The following is a 13193-nucleotide window of genomic DNA, read 5'->3' on the forward strand; positions in this document are numbered from 1 at the left end:
AAACCCTAAACCCTAAACCCTAAACCCTAAACCCTAAACCCTAAACCCTAAACCCTAAACCCTAAACCCTAAACCCTAAACCCTAAACCCTAAACCCTGAACCCTGAACCCTGAACCCTGAACCCTGAACCCTGAACCCTGAACCCTGAACCCTGAACCCTGAACCCTGAACCCTGAACCCTGAACCCTGAACCCTGAACCCTGAACCCTAAACCCTGAACCCTAAACCCTGAACCCTAAACCCTGAACCCCCTGAACCCTGAACCCTGAACCCCCTGAACCCTCTAAACCCTAAACCCTAAACCCTAAACCCTAAACCCTAAACCCTACACCCTACACCCTACACCCTACACCCTAAACCCTACACCCTAAACCCTACACCCTAAACCCTACACCCTAAACCCTACACCCTAAACCCTACACCCTAAACCCTTACACCCTAAACCCTACACCCTCAACCCTCAACCCTCAACCCTCAACCCTCAACCCTAAACCCTAAACCCTAAACCCTACAAACCCTCCAAACCCTCCAAACCCTCCTCCTCCCAACCCTCCAAACCCTCCAACCCTGCAAACCCTATAAACCCTCCAAACCCTACAACTGCCCTCCCACCCCTCCAACCCTCCCAACCCTACAACCTTCCAAACCCTACAAACCCTCCTCCTCCCAACCCTCCAAACCCTCCAACCCTGCAAACCCTATAAACCCTCCAAACCCTACAACTGCCCTCCCACCCCTCCAACCCTCCAACCCTACAACCTTCCAAACCCTCCCTAACCTCCAAACTCTCCCAACCCTCCCAACCCTCCAAACCCTCCCTACCCTCCAAACCCTCCCAACCCTCCAAACCCTCCCAACCATCCCAACCCTCCCAACCCTACAACCCTCCAAACCCTCCCAACCCTCCAAACCTCCAACTCTCCAAACCCTGAGCCCTAAAAAAATTAAATTATATTTAAAAAAGCAAAGGTTTACACAAAAAAAAATTGAAGTATTAATATTTTAAAAAAGAGTTATGCTTAAGACAAAAGAGGTTTTGCAAAACCCTATTCCTTAAAACTTTAAACCCTAAACAAAAAAAATTAAAATTATACTTAAAACAAAAGGTTTGCACAAACGATATGTTGAAGTATATTAATATTTTTTAAAAAGCTATACTTATATGACAAAAGAGGTTTGCCGAATAAAAATGTTTTGAAGTTTTTATTTAAAAAATTGTACTTAAAACAATAGATTTGCATAAAAATGTTTTAAAAGTACATATCTTTTTTTTTAAAAGTACATAGCTATTTTTCCATTATATAAGTATTTTGTCAGCTGTTTCTATCTTTTTAAATACGATCATCACCAGCAAGATTCTCATTCCTAGCTAAAATAATTCACGTCCAAGCCACCTGAACCTATTTTCCAATTTCAATCTCACCACCAAACCTATCAAGATTCGATCATTACCATCACTAGTAGAAAAAATCAATATAAACACGGTTTAGTCACGAGAGGACGTGACTTTTTTTACTTAGTCACAGAACCGTCACAGTTAGTCACGAAACCCGTAATCGTGACTATTCCTAACCATTTCGTGGCTAAAAAGACACGTTTTCCTCGCAGAAATGTCACGACTAAATATGGTCACGCTTTCTCTTGGTTGCTTTCATGACTGCATTGACACGTGTACAAAACTCTGTACAAATCGTAGATACAACAGCCACGATCCAAAAATTATGATTAATAAGTGTGTAACCAAAAAAAAAAGTAGTCACTATTTGCCAAGGTATTTTCGTGGCCATATTAGCTTTTCTATACCCTAAACCTCAAATATTAAATCATACATCATGGTAGGAAATCAAATGTCCAAATATAAATTTCAAAACTCAAACATAAATCTGAATTCTATATCTAATCTTTTAAAGCTCAATTCTTAAATCAAAACCCTAAACTACATACTTCAAAGTTCAAACCCTACATATACTCCTAACCCTATGCCATATTATAAACCTTATATCATAAACATTAAATTTTAAATTTAAATTCTATCTAAAAACTTTCAAGTCTTAGATAAAAACTAAAATATAGTTCTCACTAAATTTTAAGTTTCTCACATCAACTTTTTCAAACTTTAAACTAGTTTTAATTATTAGAATTAAACTATAAACCATAAAACCAAAACATAACCATTAAGAATATCTTATGTATAAGCCTAAAGCACTAATTTCGATCGCTTATAAAAATATATTTTTTCGAACGATAATCCTAAATTTTGAAAATGTAAAATCAGTTATCTATCTCAAGTAAGCTCCAAACTCTGTTTTTAAGCAGATAAAACCATTCTAACATAAATCATAATAAAAGTAAAAGATTGTTTCCTATTGGTCTATCAGAAAAGGTGCGGATCGCCCTTTTTAAAATCTTGGCCATTGGTAGATGTTAATCTAACGGATCAGGAAGATTTACGTTATTAATTTGTTCATTGTTTTGTTTTTTCTCTTTCTTACTTCCATCTCCATCTCCATCTCCATCTCCATCTTATATGCTTCTATTCCCTTCACTTCCATCAATGAAAAAGGAAAAGGCACAACAAGCATCGATCTCGATCACGTTTTGCTTCTCTCTCTCCGAAACTACCTTCGCCGGTGAGATTCGAATTTTTACACGTGGTTTGCTCCGTTTCTAGATCTATTAATGTTATCTTGTTTCTAGATCTGAAGAAGTGGCAGTGTGATGAACCAAAGGTGTGGCGTAACGAATCGGTGTCGTGATGAACCGGTGGTGGTGGCATGACGATTCGGTTGCTCATATCGTCATAGCTTTATCTCGTAACTCTCTCAAGCTCTTCGTCTGAGTCAAGCTCGTCACCCAAGGTTGTTGTTGGTCTCCTCGTTGCCGGAATCAAGCCTGGCACCGGACTCAAGCTCGTCACCGACTCAAGCTCACAGCCGATTTCGCCACCGGATTCAAGCTCACCGCAGATCTCGGGCTCGAAGTTGTGATTATTTTTATTATATTGAAATTAATTGTATTATATTTTGTGATTAATCAGATTTTGAATAACAAAATAGTTATTTTTATTTTCTTTTTTTTTTGTTTATTTTTAAATACAGTCACGTATTGGTGACGAATATGAACGTGACTAAACAACCACGATATATTATGTGTCTATACGGTGACTAAAGTATCACGAAAATAAACGTGGCAAAATCGTGATTATTAAGTCACGAAAAAGTCACCGAGAAAAATGGTCACGATCGTATACACACGATTTTTTTCCGTTACTAACCGTGACTATATTGTTCTATAGTCACGAAAAGAAAGCCATAGTCACTAAAAATTACGTGTCTATTCTGCAGTTTTCTACTAGTGCATGATTCTACAACAGTAAGCTCAAAACATAACAATGACATAATCGAACCTGGCAGCGACGACCACGTTATCCGTGTATTCCAGATTCGCAGCCTCGTGGGTTCTGGTGGACAATTATTGCTACTGTTTCTTGGGTCTAACCGTCTAACATCATCAAGAACCGAAGCTTGGTCCAGATTGATCTGCGGTTTCGTAAAGAAACCACAAAACAGAGTCAGATTCAACAGCCACATGCGCTCGCAAAACAGGATCTTTAAAAAAAAAACGAATCTTTTTAATTATCAACAACTTGTGGGTACAAGAGCACCATCAAGAACCGAAGCTTTTGTTTGGATTGATTTGCTGATTTGGTAAGGAAGAGAGACCGCAAAACAGAATCAGATTCAACAATCATATGCATTCTCAAAAGTGAAAACAAGGTTTGCAACAAAAAAAAAATTAAAAACGAACCTTTTTATCAAAGTTACGGGTCAAGGGTCGATTGATATTTCCTCCTTCGATTCCAGGAACAGCAGTGAGGTTTTCGATGTCCCAAAGAGAGCGACGGTTCTTGACATGGACGGGATCATCTGTGAAGTTAACGATCAAAACTTTTAATAAGAGCCTCAAAATCAATCTTTAAACCCTAGGGTTAAATAAGATATAGAGTAAATCTTGAGCTTGTCTCGTCGCCATGATCGTTCCCTTTGAGTATTTATGAAACTTCTTTCTTGATTATTTGCTATGGAGAATCAGTCTGAGAGAAGAAGAAGAAGAAGAAGAAGAAGAAGAAGAAGAAGAAGAAGAAGAAGAAGAAGAAGAAGAAGAAGAAGAAGAAGAAGAAGAAGAAGAAGAAGAAGAAGAAGAAGAAGAAGAAGAAGAAGAAGAAGAAGAAGAAGAAGAAGAAGAAGAAGAAGAAGAAGAAGAAGAAGAAGAAGAAGAAGAAGAAGAAGAAGAAGAAGAAGAAGAAGAAGAAGAAGAAGAAGAAGAAGAAGAAGAAGAAGAAGAAGAAGAAGAAGAAGAAGAAGAAGAAGAAGAAGAAGAAGAAGAAGAAGAAGAAGAAGAAGAAGAAGAAGAAGAAGAAGAAGAAGAAGAAGAAGAAGAAGAAGAAGAAGAAGAGAAGAAGAAGAAGAAGAAGAAGAAGAAGAAGGAGAAAGCGATAGAGGGAGAGAACGTGTGTTGCGGAAAGGAGATGAGAGGAGAGGAAGTCAAATATAAACAGAAATGTTCCAAACGGTCAAATTTCGAGGAGGTTTGGATTCTTAAACCTTGGATCATGAATTTCGAATCCAACGGTGGATATGGAAAGTGTAAGAGATTTGGTTATTACTTGCTAGTCGGTTCAAGTAATCTATGACTTTCGTGGGCCTTTATGATGTGGCCCAAAGTTGAATTGATGGGTCGCGGCTCGGTGACGTCGTTCGCTCCTGGGTTCCGTTTCCAACAGATATGTACAAATCCAAGCCCTGGGATCTACACGTTACTTTTTTTTAGTTCTTTATCGAATTGGTTACGATGATCTAGTTTTGATTTAATTGATTTTGACTTTGTTTTGGGATTATAGACCAGTCGAAACGTTACTGGAAGACGACTGGGAAGGATTTGCTTCTGTTGGTGGTCAGTTCCTCTTCTCCTGTTTGCAGTCATTTTCTGCTTTCCGTAGATGGGGTGATTCTGAGCAGGTGTGTTATTGGTACCTACCATCTGATAGAGGAGGCAGGTCACTCTTCCTTATCCGCACCTTCTAATCATGGTTGATTTTTTTTTCTCCTTCTTGTAGAGACCATTGGCTCAGCGACTTTGGACCCTCATACAACGAATCGAAGGCGTCTATAAAAGCTGCTTCTTTTCTTAACCTGTTGTCATTTCTTTACTTCGTACAGATATGGACTTGTTCATCTTGTCTGCATATTCCTGATAAATCATACAGTCATGCCAGCCCATTCAACTCCCAAGCAATGCTTCTAACTTCTAAGATTAAGCTAATGGTTACTAATTGCTAAGACCTTTACAGTGCATGTAGCTTTTGAGTTCACAATGTAGTTGTGTGAAACGAGAACCCATGTCGGGCTCAAGATGAAAGTTATAGATATCAATATTATTATTCTCATAAATAAAATCTCTCTGAGCGCTCATGTTAATCCGATCAACCGTACACAGTCCAACACGAGGGTCAAAAGGTGGCGAAACAAGAAATTATTGGTCAGGTCAATGAACTTACGACTGAAGCAGAACGGAAAGACAAAGAGACCTTTTGACCTTGTGCCCTAAAAAGTACCCAATATAGATTATTTATATCAGGAAAAAGCTATATATCCTTTAGTTTTGTATTATATCTCTTTTGGGTTGAAGGACTTCTATCGACTAGTTAAATAAACAGAGGTTCTTTAGAAGTTATCCTTTCACGAGTCAAGAATGTACTTATCCTTTTTAATGTGTATGCTTAGAAAAACAAAAAAAAAAACATAATGCATCTCGTTCATTTTTAAATTCAAATCTAACATTTAAAATTTTATGGTCCCCCTTTGTTTTTGTTACTCGTGAGCTTATATATCATAATATGATGCAATTAAGAAACGGCTAAGATTATCATAATCAAGCACCCAACCTATAGACAGATGCTATTTAGTTATCCTAGAAAACAAAGTTTATTTTGAACCAAAAAAAAACAAAGTTAGATGGCGAATAGTGTTTGATACCTTATAATAATTATAGGTGGAAGGGTTTAATTAATATAATCGGGTAAATGGACAGGAACCTCTTTTCGTAGAATATGTATCATGTATGCCCAACATTATGTGTGTAAGCATGTCTATGCACCTTTTTTGTGTGCAAAGGTCTATGTGCACATATATATGAATAAAAGGACATGTACCTATAATACATATGCTAATATAACACATAACTAAATATCTATAAACGTGTAAAGCATTTTCACGTGAACACATATATATATGAAACTCACTAATATGACGTACCTCAGCTAACTAACTGACTTCCATCGTCTGTTTTGACATGACAGGGGCTCTCTTTCTGCAGCAGAAGCCTGCTTCACATCAGAGAGCACGACATTTGCATAAGTATTTTTTACGCACCAATCATCAAATAATCATTGGAAACAATAATCGATCCATAAAGATAAAAAAGTTTAAACTGCACTGTGACTGACAACACAGGTAAAGATGCAAGAGGAGATGTAAGCTAGATAATAATAATAACAATAATAATAATAATAATAATGGGACTTAGATAATAATAATAATGGGACTGGGAGCAGCTGCTTTGGGAGCTTATTTACAAATACAGAATCAGAGTTTGCTTCTCAAAAACCATACTCGTTCAATATTGACTGGACTTGGATTACTATATTCAACTGATTTTGATTGTGGGGGGGTGGGGGGTTCTTAACTATTAATTAATCATGTGCTGCAGAGTGCAGACATACGTGGATTCCAAGATAAGAGCGATAACGGCGCATTGCATGCCTCTCGATAACCATCCCAACACTCAGCCTTCTCAGTTTGAGTTGTAAGAACAGTCTTCACTCTATTCACACACTATATTGTTACCATATAGTCCCGAAAAGCTTACACATTGAATTTTAATTATACTTTTTTTGTGACCTAATTTACATTCACTAAATTCATTCGTTTAAGGCCACTGTCACTCAGTACGCACACTCAAACATGGTGGCCGGAGAAACGTATGTATTTTAAAATGATAGAAAATCAGTATTAGGCGATTCAGTTTTTTGAGAGACAAGCACACCCTTAAGCATTTCTCAGCTTGGGTGCATCATTATTAATACTAATCATTTGGCTTTTTCTCGTGTCGTGTCTCTCCTTCATTCTTCTCGCTAAAACTAAAGGACCAACAATCGGGGGCTCATATCGAGATCCAAACAATGTCACAACTTTGTAATTTTGGGTAAAGCATAGTGATCGAATCTCACAGGTAAAAGTAAAGTGGGGATTTACTACTCAGGTATAGTAATAACTGACCAACAAAGAAATCAATATATTCCATAGTAGAAATTCACTCAACTAATTAGACTCTTAACCAAAACCGGTCATTAAATCTCGCGTTCCTTAGTCGTTAGCAATAAGGAAGATGTGTCAGACCCGGCTCATGTAGGTACCGGTTCTCGTGTCCACCATAATATCTTCACCAACATTGACAAAGAGGGGTACATTGACAACTGCACCAGTCTCGAGGGTGGCAGGTTTTGTTCCACCTGCATGATACACCACTCCTTTCAGGTTAGATATTCAATGGACCCATCCACAAGAGAATTGTTGAGTATCAAATCATTTACGTACCTTGTGCAGTGTCACCTCGGAGACCAGGATCAACGTCAACAATTTTAAGCTGAACTGTAATGGGAAGTTCAAAATCGATGACCTGGAAGAGAGAGAGAAGATGAAGGAAGTCGTCAGCTCAGTGGTGAGAAAAGCTAGAGATGATAGATAGAATTACCTTGTCCTTCCAGTAGAGTAAATTGCAGTCCATTCCCTCTTTAAGCCATTTGGTCTTGTCGCCCATATCAGCCTCGTTTAAACGTGTTTCCTCATAACTGCTCAAGTCCATGAAAACAAACTGAGAGCCGTCTTTATAAGTGAATTGCTTGGTCTCCTTGAAGACATTTGCCTCTTCCATCTGAAATCAAATCAAAATGAGGAATCGAAGAGGAGGAGGAAGAGGAAGAGGTTATCTTCACTTACAGTAATTCCGGCACGAAAGGTTCTCTCGACGGTGCTACCATTGACGTAATTCCTGATTTTGGTTCTGACAAAAGCAGCACCTTTGCCTGGCTTCACATGAAGAAACTCTGCCCAAACCAACCAAAAAATTGCCTAATAAAATCTCAAAAAATGACCATAACAAATTTCGAACCAAGAAAGAAAGAAAGAAAGAATACCCAGAACACGCCACGGAGCACTATCGACTTCTATGTTTGTCCCGACTTTGATGTCGTTGCTAGACAACGCATATATCCCTACAGAATCATCACCACCGTCAGAGACTGACTATATAATCAGAATATTACAAACAAAAAAAAAACACCAATATCTTAACTGGGAAATCTGTTCGTTGGGAGCACTGTTTGCCTCCGGAAAGACAGACCGCTCAACGATGAGTATGAGGGTTTATTAGAAGGTGAAGAAATACAAAAGGAGGTTACAAAAGAAGTCCATGTCGCCGCCATTACTGGGAGCGGAGCTCTATAGTGTTTCGACTTCTCCTAGAGAGGGAGGGGATAAGGAAGACGGAGGAACGCTAATCGAACTGTAACAACTAATGGGCCACTTTCGAGCCCATTAATAAAATCAATACACTGCTGTGGGTTGGGTTCTGAGAAAACTAGTCTTTTTTCATTATTGTTACTCTCTGCTGGCAAAAACAATCCTAATAAAATTACATAAGAAAATGTTATTTTGTCGGTAGAAAACAAAAAAGAATGAGGATGATGAGAGTTGCCACGGCCACGGCCACGGCTGAGAAACAACCCAAGCCCAAGGATCCATTCCGGATGCCTTCTTCTTCATCCATTTTCTTTTTGGATCCCACCTTCTCTACTACTCTCCGCTGCTTCCGGAGGACACCAAGACTCCGTATGAATCCAAATCTGGACTTGCGTCTGCAATTGCATTCTGGTTTTGATTCAGAATCGATTCTCAGATGATGCTTTCTGAATCTAACCACCAATGACAATCCATGAAGCTTCCATGATGAGATTAATCGGTTTCGAAGATTGAGTTTCAACTTGAATCTTCCCACTCTCATACCAACTTTAAGCTTGCACACAAGCCTCTCCTCTGCTTCATCACCCATGTCGACTGAGAGACGACGCTCTCTAGACCTAAACTCTAGCCTAAACAAACACCCCTCGTGTCATGATTATGGGCCTGTTATATTTTTCCATGTAATTAAGCCAAAGTAAATCCGCATCCTACTTTCTTTCGGTCTTTTCTCCATTTTAACTGTCACTCAGAACAGACATCTGCGATGACTCGTTAAATTGCAACCTGATTAAAACATCTATAACTAAAAACTTATATAAGTTGTCCCTAAGTTTTATCCGTTTAAATACTCTTCTAGTATATTAATGTTTATTTAAATTTTAATAAAGCTTTAAATTTATGTACATTTTATTGATTGTAATTTAATAACTAGACTTTAATTGATATATGTTAATATATGTCCTTTCGAATTTTTAAAAAATATTTCTGACGACAAAACTTTTCTAAATTCACAAAAAAAAAAAACGTTTTAGTCAATGTTTTCTATATATATCCTTAACTCACTCCATTACGATCTACGAATGTTTGATGGAGCAGCTAGATGTCTTGGAACAGTTGATAGTTTGTGTGACTGAGGCAAGCTGTTATCTATCTAATAGGTGAGTAACTCATCTCTTGGAGTTATATCATGTGTGAATGTAACACACAACAGCAAGCGATAGGAGACCGACACCAAAAGTGGTTGAAAGGTACCCAGCGGTTAGTGCAAGTGTTTGAGGGTACAAACGCATGCGTGATAAGTTCTGATTTAGAACCTTTTCCATGGTTTTTCAGTGTATGATTTTTTTTTTTGAAACACTCTTAGTGTATGATATTGTTCCTATGTTTTTGAACAAAAAAACATGTAATGATTTTAAATCAACGCAAAGACTTTAAATAAAAAAGGAAAAAACAAAAGCCAAGCCTGTTTCATTTGAAGCTTCAGAGGCAAACATTACATATCAAACAATGCGAGAATGAACACCAAGCAAAGCCCATTAAGAAACTGGGCCAGAGAAGCCCATCAATGTATAGTAAACACCCAACGGTTATCCAAAACATGAAAACCTTTCTGTGAGAATGTTATTGTTACCAAGGGAATGAAGGTAAAAAGAAAAAGAAAGGGTGGTCAAATTTAAGAATCTGCCAGCGCTGCAGGAAGGATGTAGAAACTGTGGATGGGTGGAGGTGGACAGACGCCAAGGATAGAACAGACGTCTTTCTTTTCCAGAAAATTTTCGAAATCGGCAAGCATCAGTGGGCCGTACTCGAACACCATCTTCTTGCACTAATAACGAAAATTCATATATAAAACATCAACATCGTCACCTGAGTAATGTATTTCCTTTGGGTTTAATTTAAGTAGGAGTGAGTACCTTGTCCTGGTAATTGTTGAGGGACTTGCATTCCTTGAGAAGCAAGCGAATTATCTTGAGCTGCACAATGGAATATATAATAATTATCTTGAGAATTTCGATTGAAGCAATATATATAGGAGAGGAGGAGAGCAGACCTTAGTTTGAGGATCCTTGAGTTTGGTGACAAGCTGGGAGACAGTATCGTGGCAAGCCTCACAGTTTCCTTGGGAAGCAAGGAGTGGTTGACAGAGGTTAAGGGTTTTGCAGATGCCGTGGGGGTTGAGAAGAGAGACTCGAGTGAAGAAAAGTTGGGTATAATGATCTACCATGGAAAGACACTGCAGAGGGAGGGTTGAGTGAGATGAGGATGAGATAGTATTAGACAATTAAGAAAGAAAGAGAAAGAGAAAGGACCTGTTTTTGCAAAGGAGGAATCTGGGAGCAGGTCATGTGGAGGGCCTCAACGAGTGCATTCTGGTTGTCGTCATTTTGGAGGTAATCAATGGCGAGGGTGAGATACTTATCACACAACTCACAAACTTGGTTATCATCAGCTGATTTGATTTGATTGATTGATGCATAAAAAGAAGTCTTGTTAGAATCATAAAACATAATAGAATCCCCATAGACAAAAGAGCTGCTAAAAGGGCTTTAAAAGAAAAAGAAAGAAAGAGTAGACAGATGTTACCAGATGGTTGGGGAAGAGAAGCATCACAGGTGGTCAGCCCCAAGAGGAAGAGGAAGAGGAAGACTCCAAATTTAATAACGCCCATAATTACTGCCTGAAACTCAATCTATTTCAAATCTTGAAAAAAGAAAGAGAGAGAGAGAGAGAGAGAGAGAGAGAGAGAGAGAGAGAGAGAGAGAGAGAGAGAGAGAGAGAGAGAGAGAGAGAGAGAGAGAGAGAGAGAATCCAATACAAACAAGAGCATCAGAATCAATCTTACACGGCGGACGGCCACAGATCTGCTGCTCCTCCTCCTCCTCTATTGATTGATCGATCGACCTTCGATTCGACTCCTCCTTATTCCCTCTCCTCTCTTTTTTTATTATTTATTTATGTACACTACTACGCCTTTTTGCCCTTAAAAAAGAAAGTCTCAGATTCATTGGGTCTTTTTTTAAGGTTACCACAGTTACTTCTGTTTGTGTTTAAATTTTACTTAGTTAGAGGATTGATGAAATCCACCCACTTTCATCCTCAGAATTTTCTATCATGGCCTCATTCAACATTTGTTTTGTTTCTTGGCCCATACTCATTTTTGTTTTGTTTTCATTAAGACCATTTAAGTAAGACATTTCTTTCTTTTACCAGATGCATTTTGCTTTGCGTGAACCAATCCCTCCTTATCTTATAATACTTTACTTATACTGCTTTCATTTTTCATTTTTCATTTTTCATTTTTCATTTTTCATTTTTCATTTTTCATACGGCTCTACCACTCATATTCTTCGTATCTATACTAACACACAAACATCATTGGTTAATTACATAACCCCAACTATTCAAATCACATTGTTTTCATCTCTGGACCTACTCATAAATGTCTCTCTAATGTAATAACCAACCATCCACAAATTTTTAATGTTTTCTTTTAATATCCACCCGGGGGCCGCTTGTTTGTGTCTAACTATTCTTATATCGAACCAAATGCATCCCATATATCATATGTGATGATATAGTATCCCAACTTTTCGCTCAAGAGAAAACAAGAGAATACTCCTTCCTTCAGAATCTATTACTACGATCTAGTATCAAAATCATTTCGAAGTTAGTATCCCATATATCATATGTGAACCGGCAGCTCCATCGTAGTATTGGATCAACAGAGTTCGTCCGGTTAAACTTAAATCTGACGCCTTATAGAATTCCTAATTGAAAACGCAAACTAGAGCATACGCGTGTGTTAGGTTCACGCGCGAGCGATTACTTTGTCACATAATTAAAAGATGTATGCATTTATTATAACCAGCGTCCAATATTGGAGTATAAACTAGCATTTCATTTTCAGAGTTAAGTTTTGTTTCTCATAATTCTTAGACACCGAAGTCCAAATCTATCTTATTAAAACAGAAACATTACAACTTTTTCTAGGTGAATTTTAAAGTTGGACCTTATGTAATTAATGTTATATTAATCTACTTATTATTAGACATACATTTTTATAAATAATTAATATCAACTATTACCATAGTTTTTTACTTCTTACCTTATTATTATATCCACTACGTATGTTTCCTTATATTGCATATATTTTACTATAAGCTAGATACATCCACTAGCATATTATACTATAAGATAGATTATTAATATCACATCTACTAACATATAATACTATACGACATATTACTAATAATACAATATATTATCTGTATTCATTAACTTGCATCTATCAATATTAGCAATACTATGAAGACGACTAACTCTATAATTTGAACCTATAAACCATGATATACTAATTTATAACAAAAATTATATTACTGTTACAAATTAGTTTTAATATAAATCTTCAAAAAACTATAACTTTCAACTAATTAAATTTAATCAGCAATTTGTTATATAATATAAATTTAATCAAGACCCAAATTTTTTTTTTCATGTTCAGAAAAAAGAAACCTACGAATATATACCATTAAGTTAGCCAAAAATCTTCCGAATAAATAGTAAATCTCACCAACCCAAAAAATGAATTAAAAATATGACAAAAGATATTATGT

The 13193-nt window shown here is 37.3% G+C and overlaps 2 protein-coding genes and 1 long non-coding RNA gene across 5 annotated transcripts; 1 reads left to right on the plus strand and 2 right to left on the minus strand.

The window, feature by feature from the left end:
- The first annotated feature begins 2481 nt into the window (after positions 1–2481).
- On the plus strand, positions 2482–3066 carry LOC130497414 (uncharacterized). Its single transcript, XR_008936392.1, has 2 exons — positions 2482–2631; positions 2699–3066. It is a non-coding gene; the product is annotated as an uncharacterized LOC130497414 (long non-coding RNA).
- A 4226-nt stretch (positions 3067–7292) lies between these two features.
- LOC108816828 (uncharacterized) lies at positions 7293–8599 on the minus strand. Its single transcript, XM_018589389.2, has 6 exons — positions 8414–8599; positions 8256–8333; positions 8059–8165; positions 7814–7993; positions 7657–7738; positions 7293–7571 (listed from the first exon to the last, which is right to left on the minus strand). Exons 1-6 carry the CDS (start codon positions 8541–8543, stop codon positions 7453–7455), a joined length of 696 nt encoding a protein of 231 aa, XP_018444891.1. The 5' UTR covers positions 8544–8599; the 3' UTR covers positions 7293–7452.
- A 1424-nt stretch (positions 8600–10023) lies between these two features.
- Positions 10024–11579, minus strand: LOC108814514 (uncharacterized). Of its 3 annotated transcripts, none has more exons than XM_018587099.2 (6): positions 11423–11579; positions 11164–11257; positions 10890–11029; positions 10631–10813; positions 10494–10553; positions 10024–10405 (listed from the first exon to the last, which is right to left on the minus strand). In XM_018587099.2, exons 2-6 carry the CDS (start codon positions 11246–11248, stop codon positions 10253–10255), a joined length of 621 nt encoding a protein of 206 aa, XP_018442601.1. In that variant the 5' UTR covers positions 11249–11257; positions 11423–11579; the 3' UTR covers positions 10024–10252. The 3 variants fall into 3 exon arrangements, with proteins under 3 accessions (XP_018442601.1, XP_018442602.1, XP_018442604.1); XM_018587100.2 differs by having other exon boundaries at positions 11164–11253; positions 11423–11568; XM_018587102.2 differs by having other exon boundaries at positions 11164–11269; positions 11423–11533.
- Positions 11580–13193: the final 1614 nt, after the last annotated feature.

Source organism: Raphanus sativus, chromosome 7 (assembly GCF_000801105.2).
Source record: "Raphanus sativus cultivar WK10039 chromosome 7, ASM80110v3, whole genome shotgun sequence".
Lineage (NCBI taxonomy): Eukaryota > Viridiplantae > Streptophyta > Magnoliopsida > Brassicales > Brassicaceae > Raphanus > Raphanus sativus.